The sequence below is a fragment of the Cicer arietinum genome, chromosome 4, assembly GCF_000331145.2.
Source record: "Cicer arietinum cultivar CDC Frontier isolate Library 1 chromosome 4, Cicar.CDCFrontier_v2.0, whole genome shotgun sequence".
NCBI classification, from domain to species: domain Eukaryota; kingdom Viridiplantae; phylum Streptophyta; class Magnoliopsida; order Fabales; family Fabaceae; genus Cicer; species Cicer arietinum.
The window spans coordinates 60,507,587-60,520,408 of NC_021163.2; the positions used below are offsets into that span (position 1 = coordinate 60,507,587).

Sequence of the window (12,822 nt, forward strand, 5' to 3'; positions counted from 1 at the left end):
TCCGCACACAACATTGATTTGCATTTAAGCTACACATGCATGATAAAAATTTCCCACAATTGTAACTTACGTTTGTGTTTGGTTTTGGTTTTGCAGTAGAACCTATTAGAATTAGAATTATAATTGATTTTTTAACTGTCAAACATTAACTTTGTAAAAATGTAAATAATGGATTTTGTCACTGTCAAACGTATTAACTTTGTAAAAATGTAAATGTTTGGTTACTATTGGGATATAATTGATTTTATCTCTAGATCGTGGTTTAACTAAAAGTGATAACAAATAACTTTTGGGTCACAAAAAGAAAACTTACAATAAATTTTACATCAGAATTGCTTCTAGAGTAAAAACATTCAAGCATAAATCATGTCACATCTAATTCAATTTTAACCAAATCAAATTCATTTAAAATAACATTTGACAATTCACCCAAACACACTACATTTTCGTGCAAATACTATCCGATTAAAGGATAATAACCGTACAAATTAAAATATCATAATCCAAAGGCATAGAATCATGAGCACATATTATTTCAAGCTAATTTGGTCTCTTTAATACAGCAACAACAAATGATTCAGTATCTAAAGTACAAGGTTATGAAATTTAACTCTGTACTGCCTTCAAAACTCACCACAGAACTGATATAGATTACTATATTCTCACACTTCAGCAAATACAATGAATAAATTACTATATTCTACAGAACAGATATAAATGAAGCAAGATTCTGAAATGCTTATCCCAAAAACTACAATTAAAGAAGCCTTTTTGTTCAATGAAGAGATCACACAATTAAAAAGAACAGAGACAAAGCAACCATTCCATTTTTGCAGTTGCAACATAATTAACGATATACAGAAGAACAGACAGATGGAGCAGATGACAAGTTGCGTACCTGCCCATCTTTGGTACATTACATGATTCTAATAACCTATATTTCATAGTCTGACTTCTGTCAAAGCTTTACTTTACTGTTAAGGTTGACGATGAGGAAGCATTAATTACAGTCGAAGATGGAGGAAGGCAATGTCTTTGACTAACAGACAATGGAGGATTAGAGGAATCATCTAACTTCCGGGACTGACTTCTCATTTTCTTCTTGTCTCCTTGTTGAACCTTGTCTAATGTAACTTGTCCAACCTTTGATTCATTTAGGCTAGGTGGAAGAACGCAGTTGCAGAAAAAACCTTCATATTGAGAAGCAGAACTTACCATTAGCAATTGAAACAGATAATGTAATATAAACAAGTACATATTATAAGGGAAACATCTAAGAGAACAAAAAATGTGTTTGGCTAACTGTTTTAAAAAATTGATCTCAGATTTACAATTATAAAAGCAATAAAACAGAAACATCTTAGACATGTCTCTAACTTTGTTTCTAAATTTCATAAAAAAACATGGAGTAAGAATCTTAAATACAAATTCATAAATGTCAAATTTGTAATAAATGAAACATTTAACACATATTCAATCTCTATAGCATTTGTCATTGAAGGCGTGGCAAGCAGGAGAGAGGGTATCAAAGGTAGAGGAAAAGGAAAAGCAACATATATTGATCAAGAGAAGAAGAGGGGAAGCTACTAGCTATGAACAACAAAAGGAAAACAGCATAAGAGATAAAGACACCAATGGCCAACCACACCCTACCATAAACCACTGCAGCCTCCTGAAATCACATGTTACTATAAATCTCCTTCAATGGCAAGATCTAGGAATGGATCGGACCTATTGCTGGTTCTACATATGCACGAGGCTAATTCCACAACTTTAACTTGTGACCGCCTAATCACATACCAAACACCTCCAACCATTACAACAAGACCCCTTCACCTAAGACCATCACTGCCCAAACAAAAAATTTGCAACGCCAACAAGCCAAATGTCTCCCTCATCCACAAACTATTATTTCCTCAAATTGAGGGTGGAAGGAGTTAATGTGAAGCATAAAGTAAGAAAACTTGCAGCGAATGCAGCAGTAGGCACATTTTGTATAGAGTATAAATTATTTAATATTTTAATGGAGGAAAACGAGGGTTGATGGTGCAATTTTAGACTCCAGTTGAGAGCTAGCACATTGATCCCTCAAAATAACACTCGTGATATAAATTTACTTATCAGTTTTCACAATATCATAGTGTTGAAGTTGTAGGATTTTAGAGAAAAGGAGTAGGAGAAAAACTAATAAGAGCTTGAATATTATTGATAATAGCTTTATACAGACTTGGTACAAAAGACTCAATAGTATTCTCTAGTTATATAGATACATAGACTCAATCCTAAATCAGCATCAAATCATATTAATAATGAAAAATATTCTAAGATATCTCTATAATTATAAATTGATCATAGGAAATAACTCAAGATACTCTAATTTAATATAAAATATATTATAAGATATTTTATAATATTCTAACACATAGCATGTTGCAAATCTTCTAACATCCAAATGAAAACTCATCTCATACAAAGAGGATGAAAGATAATAACTAATCACAAAACCTTGAAAAACATTCCTTACCAAGTCTCGCGAGTCTATTAACCCATCGAGGAATCGACTTTCCAGTTAATTTGACACAAACATCATTACAGAAATGGTTGCAATTCTTTTGTATAAGATGGTAGGTAGTCCCAGCATACTCTTCAGCTAGCTTTTCCATCAACTCGCGAACCTCGTTCGGCCCCATATCTGTTGATCCAATATAGATTGATTTTCTAAAAGTGAATCCTGGACAATGTCTAGGTTCCACTTCAAAAATTCCAGTAGTGTCACGTTCATGTGCTCCAAATCCATATTCAACACCGTGAACTATAAAAATAAAAAATAAAAAAATTAGCCCTGGCGAAATCAAACAGCACAACTAACATTAAGTGCATGTTTGATTTCACTTTTGGGAGAGTCAAAATCGATTCTGGATGTGTAAAATTTATTTTGAGATATTTGGGTGTTATCGAGTAAAATGGAATTTGCCTCCAGAATTGATTCTAACTTGAAGCTAGGAATTGCAGCTTTTGAGTCCAAACATGATTTTTACACGAAATTATTATTCAACTCACTTTACATTCAAGTCACTTTTAATTAAAATCAATTTTACAAAATTAATATTTTTACCGGGAGAACCAACATTGGTGTCATCAAAATCTCAATTATTATATAATTAAAATTCAAATAACCTAGAACAAAAAAAATCAAACAACCTAATAAAAATTAGCCTTATTTAATTTAAAGAATAAATTGTTCAATTCAATTAACTTTAATTCCATCACCAACGAGTTTATTATACATTAATATTATTATCATGTATTCAGAGGATTGAGCTTTTTTGTACCAAACATGCGATAAACTAAACACACGATCTGAATTATTAAAAATCGAGATTCGAAAAATTTAACAATTATTAATAATTAAAAATTTGATAGTGATAAAAATAATAAGGAGAAAAGAGAAAAATAGGGTTACCTTGAACACCAGAATGATAAATACCCAGGCCAAGCCAATAAGCATAACCGTTAATTGGGGTGAGATCATAGACGTTGATGTGAACCGGAACCGAACCGGGTTTTTTCTTCCGCGACAACGGAACCAAATTACACAGCATTGTACTTGTGGATATGAATATGAATGACGGTGATGATTTATTTCGAAGCTTTAATTCGTTTTCTTCGAAGGGTTAATTGGTGTTTACGGAAATGGAAAATGTAGAGAAAAATCAAGGGTAAAATGGGAAGAAATAATATAATAGTTAACCCTTGAAATTTAGTGATATAAGGGGATTCCTTGTTCGCTTTAATTAATTAATATTAGTAAAAGATAAGATACATGATGCCAACTCGCTTGCTCTCCTTCGCTTTCGGAAGAAGAAGAAGAAGAAGAAGAAGAAAGGAGAATCTTGTGTAGTGTGTTTGCTTTGTTCCCTACCTTTACCCTTTTATTATTATTTTTGTCGTTGGAGGCTGCATTATTTAATGACACTACACGCGATATATTTAGTTGTATAACTATTTGAATTTAATGGATATTCACGGTAATAATATACACTACTGATTCTATGATTAATAATTGGTGGAAGTTACGATTATATAATACTTTATATTAATTGATAATATAAGATTATTTATAGTCTTTTAACGTTAGTTATTTTATAATTATTTTTATAATTGTATAATTAAATGATAAAATTAATTACTTTTATTAATTGTATTAGTAAATATGATTTACATTCTTTTTTTTCTTATTTAATTTATAAATATTATTGCTGTTAATATTTTTTGCACTCTCTATCAATTATAATTATAAAATTATTAAAAAATTATGAGTTTAATTATAATTATTTCTAATGATATGCATATAAATAATAGTTATTATTGATATTATGAAATTTATTTTAAATACATTTTTTAGATATTTATTTTATTCCAAATTAATTTTTAGTATACCGTTTTTAAAATCGAATTTTATGATAACTTGTAGGATTATTAAAAAATTGGGGGGAGTAATTGTGTAGATAATGAGAGGACTGGATAATGTTACTTTTTTTAAAGAAAGATATATACACTTAAAAAAATTCAATTTTTTTATTATAAAATGTCAACATTAAATGTTACTAACTTATATTTTTACTGATAAATTTATAATTTTATTATACATACCAGCGAGCATATGAACACTTGTTTTTTTATTGTGCTAATGTCCGTACATATTTTACTATATTTGTGTAATTTTATGTTTTATAAATTATCATTATATATATATATATATATATATTACATTTATTAATATTGTATTATGGTATACATAAATATATACATACATAAAAATTGATGGTAACCACTTATAAAAAACTCGTTATTAATTGTCAATAAATTTAATCTTAAACAAAAATATATTTGTAATTTTTCAAGTTTTTTTCAATTTTCGTTTAGGTTTTATAAGTTTTTTTTTTTCTTTTTGATTTAGTGTTTTACATTTTTTTTACAATGTTACCTTTCAAAGTCTAAAAATGTGCATGTTGTGATCCTCACAACGAGTCAAATGTTTTAGAACCGCATGAGACGTTGATACCACGTCTCAATCCAAAACCTTAAAGCAATAGATTTATAAGTTATTTCTCTTATATATTCAACATTTTCTCTATTTTTAATCGATTTGAGACGTAATCGCTCCCAATTAAACTTAACAAGTTTAGAATTTCTCTTTTGACTCTTTTTATAAATAAATAAAAAAACTATTAAGATCGTGATGTTTTATAATAGTATTGAGGTGGTAAATTCATGTTTCAATTAACAAATTATAAGACCTTATAGATAAATATTTTATTTATTTATGCATAGAAATTTTACACTTTAATATAGAAAAAAAAATTACACTAATAATTTATTAAAAATTTGAATTGATTCCTAATAAAATTGATATTAATAATAATAATCAAACATAAACATAGAAAGAAGGAAGAAGAAGAGAAAGAATCCAACTAGGGTTTCATAACCAAAACGAACAACAGATAAAGTTAATAGAGTGACAATAAATATGCATACAAGATAATATAAAAGTTTAAAATACCCTTACTACAAATATATAATAATATTATCTAACATATCTCCTCAAACTCACGATACATTAACATGGAGCATCGAGAGTTTGTCAACCAAAAAACAATAATATTTATTGGAATGTATATTTGTGGATAATCTATAAAGAAAAGAAGACAAACGATAGAGTAATGGTTCCATGCTTAAGACGATGACGAGTAAGATGGCAATCAATTTTAATGTGTTTGGTGCATTCATGAAAGACCGAGAAATGAACAACTTGAATAACGCTTTTGTTATCGCAATGCATCAAAATTGGCTAAAAAAGAGATGTACACATATCAGCAAAAAGTCAACACAACCAAATTATTTCAATAGTAGTGGATACCATAGCGCGATACTTATCTTCTGTAAAAGATAGAGAGACAATGTCTTGTTTCTTACTATTCTAATAAATAAGAGAGTCTCTAAGAAATATGTAAAATCATGTGGTAGATTAACAATATGTGGTGTCACTAGCCCAATCAACATCAAAATAAGCATGTAACTTCAATGAGGACGACGATGAAAAGAGAAAGCTTTGAAATTGAGTTACTCGAAGATAACGAAGAATACGAATAACAAATGCCCAATATACGATAATGGGAGAGACAACAAATTGACACCATGAAAAACATAAGCAATATTAGGTCTGATAATCGTAAGATACGCCAAACTGCCAACCAAAGTACGGTGCAAAGTAGGATCTGGTAAAGGAACACCATCCGAGAGAACATATTTGACATTCAACTCAAGAGAAGTATTTGTTGCTCTAGTATTATAAATAGGAGTCTGTTCAAGAATGTTGACAATGTACTTGAATTAAGAAAGAATGTAGTCTCTAGGAGAGTAGACAACTTCAATCCCCAAGAATTAACGAAGAGTTCTCAAGTCCTTCATCTCAAACTGTTTGGCTAAGTACAATTTCAACTCATTGATTTCACTAACATCATCACCTATAATAATCATATCATCAACATACAAAGAAAGTATAATGCAACCATAAGTAGTTGACCTTAAAAAAAATGCAGAATCATGTTTACTAGAGCGGAAACCAAGAGAAGTGATCACAATAAAGAATTTCTCAAATCGAGTTCGAGGAGTCTGTTTAAGACCATAGAGAACCTTTTTTAAATTAGACATTTCTCCCTAATTATGAGAAACTCCTTGTGGAAAGACCATATCGACTTCTTAATAAAGTTCACCATTTAAAAAGACAGTTTTGACATCCATTTGAGAAATATGCCACCGATAAATAGATGTAACTATAATAAGAGTATGCATAGTGGTTATCTTGGCTACAAGAGCAAAAATTGCTTCATAATCCATACCATATTGTTGAGAGAATCCCATAGCAACAAGATGTGTTTTGTAGCGCTTAACCGACCCATTAGACTTAGTTTTGATCTTGTATATCCAACGAGACCCAATAGCACGCTTTTCAAGAGAAAGATGTACTAATTTCCAAGTATTTGTTTTGTGCAATGAAGATAGTTCTTATGCCATAGTATGTTGCCAAAGAGGATCAAGAATAGCCTCTTTATAGGATGATGGTTCAAACAAACTATGACAAAAGGTTAAGAAAGAAGCAAACGAAGTTGCGTAAGTGAAATAGACAAAATCAGTTAACTGATTAGACTTACGGTGACAAGAAGGTAACGAAGATGTGGAGACAGAGGATCAACAATCTCATGATGTGGTTGGAAAATCAGGGGACACGAGGGATGTCATCATGTGGAGTAGTAGTATTTGTACTGCAATTCTCAACATGACAATCACTAGAAGCATTGCCATAAGGACCAAACGAATCAATATGAGTTAGTTTTGAACTCTTCGTAATTTGAGAATAAGAAGAAACAGAGTAAAAAGAGATATGCTCAAGAAAAACAACATTACGATAAACATAAAGTCTTATTGTATAAGGATCATAGCAACAATAACTCTTTTGACTATTCCCATAACCAAGAAAAATACACATGGTTGAACGAGAAGACAACATATTACGCTCTACTTGTGGACGAAGATCAAAACAAGTAGAAACAAAGACTTTCAAAGAATAGTAATCAAGGATAGAAGCATACAATTTTTTAAAGAGAGACAAACCTGATATGACAGACAATGAAGTTCTATTAATAGCATGGACAACAGTAAGAACTATTTCCTCTAAAACTAACTATGAACCAAAATAGGAAACGAGCAGTCTCAATAATATGACGATGTTTTCTTTCAACAATTTCATTTTGTAGAGGAGTATCGGTACAAGATGTATGGTGGAGGATGTCATCATAAGCAAGTAATTCAAAGAATTTATTAGAGGTATATTCACCATATAAATTACAATGAAATCACTTTATAACGTGTTGAGTCTTGACCATAGCACGAAACATATGATAAATGTCAAAAAATGCATACCGATTTTTCATAAGATAAATCCAAGAATAACGAGTGCAATCATCAATAAACAAAACATAATATCTAGATCCGCTTTTGGTTGAGAACCGGTGATTGACCCCAAACATCAAAGTGAACTAAATCAAATGGCGCATATGAAATAGAAACACTTTTACCAAACGGTCTGAAACACTTTTAGCAAGTTTACAACACAACGATCTGAAATATCACTAGTTTTGTAACTGTCTTAAAGCTCCTGTAGAAGCAAAATATTTTAATCTAGAAGCAGAAACATGTCAAAGGCGAGAATACCATAAATAAAAACTAGAAGACGAAGAATTCAAACAAAAACTAGATAATAAGTTAGCAATGACTGTTGAGCCTACAATATATGAGACTCACAGATGATCCAAAACATAAAGTCTCCCTTGTCTATGGCATGTCTCAATCAGTCTCCTAGAATGTGGATCTTTCACACAACAATAAGTGAAGAAAATATATTTGAATAACCAAAATCACATAGTTGACTGACAGAAGCATGACTCAAAGTGAGATTAAGAATATAATAAACATCATAAAGAGACAAGTTAGGTGTGGAGACAAAACCAATGTCTGCTAATGACATAAAAGTACCATCAGTAGTCATAACCGACAATATGAGATATGATTCGCAGACACAAAAGATTTATCATCTTATGTCATATGGTGAGATGCTCCAAGATCAAGAATCCATATGGAAAGAGATATTCCTAACAGTCTAGAAGAGTTCAAACATTTAGTAGATGAGGAATATCTAGCATGTGATTGAGTGACAAGAATTTTTTGGAGCTATTTTGCAATATCATATATCTAGGAAGTGGTCTCATATGAGTATATAGAACCAAAACTAAAGCCAATGGTAGGAGGAGTAGAAGCAACAACATTGGACGATGTCCCCATAAAATTCTTCTTATGTGTTCTCCCTAATTTATGGACAATGTGATTTTCAATTATCTTTTTATTTGCAAAAACCACATTCATCATTACGAAGCCCAACTCTCCCTTGAGATTTTTCTTTTTGAACAAGAACAACAATAATAGATGGAGGAGTTGAGAGAATTCCCTTATCTGACACAACAAGTGGATCTTGAGTCATATTTCTTCTGCCAACAATTCACTAACTACTGGTTAAACAACATAAGGAGAGGAACGATGCAAAATATCCTTCACGAAGGCCCTCAAAATCATCACGAAGAGCCATCGAAAATAAAACTAGGCGTTGCTCATTTCTCCGATCAATGTACACTTTGACAGCTTTCAACTTAGTTGATTCTATAAGAGTAAATTGATCCCACAAATTAGTCATTGTCGAATAGAATTCTTGAATGATTATATTGTTCTGCTCAAAAACCATAATATCATTTTCTAACTTACATCGTTTTGCAAAGTTAGACTGAACATGCAAACATTTCAATTGATCCTAAATATATTTAGTAGTATCATATTTTGTTTGTTGCACGTCTATAGACAACTCAACATAATTATTAATCCAAGTAATGATTTTTGAATTACTAACGTTCCATGTTTTCAAATCTTTTGCATATCTAACTTCATCCTTTTTATTAGTAGGTTTAACATAAGTTCCAACAACATAACCTCACATATCTTATCCAATCAAAATTGTATTCATCACATAACTTCAATAAGAGTAATTATACTCGTTGAGGTGGACACTAACAACTGGAAGAGAATCGTCCTTAGCATCAACCATAATAAATAGTGACAGAAAAATACGACGAACACAATCATTGAAAAAAAATAAATTAGGAATAATATGTCAATAGTAGAGTCAATCATGAACCAAACAAATTGTGTCAAAACATAAGAGCATAATCGTACAAGAAACATAGAGACATAATCGGATTGGAAACGAAGGGAGGAAATTGGTACCGACTGGAAAACAGGTTGTATAAAATCAACCGTTAAATCTCAAAATCAACCAAAACTCTTTGATACCATGTTAGCAATTATAAACACACATAAACATAAAAAGAAGGAAGAAGAATAAGAGAAAAAACTCCACTAAGATTTTATAACCAAAATGAACAAAAGATAAATATAATAGAGTTACAATAAATACATATACAAGAGAATAAAAAACATCTAAAATACTCATACTACTAATATATAATAATATTATCTTGTCTCTATCACCATTTTCACTCTTTTTTAACACAAATCAACTATTTTCAGTCTTAAAAACAATCTCAAGTCCCATTAAGAAAGAAAAAAGGAAATGGAGGTGGTATTACTAGTACCAGTATATGGCAGGGACACAATAATTTTCATGAATATGTGAATAAGTAAGCCATAAGTCGCAAAATCTCATGATTTTCGCATGCCATAGGTTCCTTAAACAATGATGATTGATAGTGGAGCTTGAGACAGAATATAATTATTATAGGTAGTTGGATGTCGGATTTTTGCTTTTTCGAGCCCACGAAAACGTTCAATAATAATCTAAATCACGTTAATTTCGCATCATTATTTGATTTTCAACCAATGGCCAATTGTTTTTCATTGTTACCAATATAGTAAAATTATTTTCCTAACCCTAACTCACTTTTTTTATTGGTGATAAACAATCTAACACTTGATAAATTCAATTTTACAATAATTGAAAGAGCCAATATCAAATGATAAAAAAACAATGTTGTTTTTTGGGCCCTCGTCAAAACATTCAATGCAAGTTTTAATATTTTGGAATTAGTTTAAATATACACAATTTTAGTTTTAGTACTTATAATTTTTTTTTGTTTAATTTTATTCTTCCAAAGTTAGAAACCATTACTTTTGATCCCTTTATGTCTCTTAAAAAAAAATATATGTGCCAAATTGAAATTCAATTGAAGTGTGTTACATAGCATTCATTAATTGATGTAACATGTCAACACATAAATTTAGCAAATATTTTTTAAATTGCATTAATATTTGAAGGTTGAGTTAATAAACGAGATGCATATAAAAAAATAAACTATTGAATATTTTTATTTATTTGGATGGTCACACATAGAAAGAAGTTCAATTGTTGAATATATTTGATAAAGTGTCGTGTAATTTTAAAATGTTACGAAATTTCATAAATTTACTAGTTGCGCACATATAGACAACTCTACATAATATATCTAAGATTTACTAGTAATTTAAAATATCTGTAGTAGTACCAATTCTTGTACTTTTGTTATATTTAGTCTATAAAGTTTGTAAAGAAGAACAAATAATTCAAATTATTTTTCATACGAATCTCTTTTATCAACAATTGTTCGCCTCTACTCTCATCTAAAAAAAACTCTCTTGTTGAGATGATTGTTGAATGAAATATTGTCACACATAATGAAATTTATTATCATTATCTTAGTTATAATATCAAAGATGAATTAATATATATATATATATATATATATATATATATATATATAATAAGCCATCAAATTCAAAAACTTTATACAAAACACCAAAATTTTCAAAAACCCCCCTGCCAATAATAAGAATCTTTCAAGTTTATCAAACAAACCTACTTAAGTGTAACAAAGTTACTTATGAATTGAACAAATTTTCACTATTTACATGATGAGGTGTGTACTAGAGTACCCACACCAACTGAATTTTTACATATACTCAATGGATATGAATCTCATAGTCATCCCTAATGACATGCATCATTCTCAAGTCAAACTAGATTTTTTTTTTAAAATTGACAAGATCAAAAGTGTTTTAGAAGCATATTAGTTGAAATGTAAAACTTTAACTTACCATAAAAATCTTTTAGATCTATCAGACAAACATAATTCAATAAATATAAATAATATTTTTATTAATATTAATATTATTTTGTATTATGTTTTGTACATTGTATTAAATCATATACTTGTTAATCTTTTAAATTACTTAAGCAGGCTGGCCAATATAATGTGTTATCATGTTTGAAGATACTATTGTTTAAACACAATTGAAATAAGGAATCATGTAATATCAAATTCTCTAAAAAGTGTGGGATAGACATTAAAATAAAATTTAATCCTATCAATTTATTATACTATTAGTCTCTTCAAAGATGAGTCAAATGACTTATTTTACGGTTGTAATACTACAGAATGCAAAAGTGTATTGTAAGAACAATAACATTATATTGACTATAAATATAAAATTTTTAGTACACAAAATATGTATAGCACTCCTCTAACGTTAAATATAAACAAAAGTTGATAAAAAAAAGTCAAATATATAAAACCAAATACATTAATTTAATTTAATTTATTTTAACTTATATTTATGAATTGAAGGGAGTTTTGAACATTTTAAACCATAAATAAATAGTTGATTGCATTTTGTTTACAGTAAATTTATAGTTTATAGTGATTATTTCCACAACAATCAACAAAATTTCGATAATATTTTTAAAAACATATACTATAAACTATAAGTTTGTGGTAAAAAAAATTAGTATAAAGTTAAATGAGGAATATGTATTGTCAACATAAAAAAATTTATATTGAGTGTCATCACAAACCATTAATTGAGTGATTTTTTTTATTAAGGTAATTTCAATAATGTAATGACATGATAAATCCAATGTAAATTTATGTTAACATTTTCAGTAAAAAAATATAGGTTATATTTAACATCAGCCAAAAAAAAAGAATATGTTAAACAATAGCCTTAATAATGGGGTAATTTATTCACTCACCTTAATCCTGAGAGAATTAGAGATAGACAATTGGACTTTGAGCCCAATCCAATCCTCCTCAGTAGCCCAACTTGTAATGCCCCAATAAGCCCAGAAGTCTAAACGCAATGTCGTATATTGCAACATACTCTATA

The 12,822-nt window shown here is 29.4% G+C and overlaps 1 protein-coding gene across 1 annotated transcript; it reads right to left on the reverse strand.

Moving 5' to 3' along the window:
* Nucleotides 1-508: 508 nt before the first annotated feature.
* Nucleotides 509-3,934, reverse strand: LOC101498406 (deSI-like protein At4g17486). The gene is made up of 3 exons (XM_004498722.4): nucleotides 3,464-3,934; nucleotides 2,525-2,812; nucleotides 509-1,190 (listed from the first exon to the last, which is right to left on the reverse strand). The coding sequence occupies exons 1-3, from the start codon at nucleotides 3,600-3,602 to the stop codon at nucleotides 967-969; spliced, it is 651 nt and encodes a 216-aa protein (XP_004498779.1). The 5' UTR covers nucleotides 3,603-3,934; the 3' UTR covers nucleotides 509-966.
* Between the last annotated feature and the right edge of the window lie 8,888 nt (nucleotides 3,935-12,822).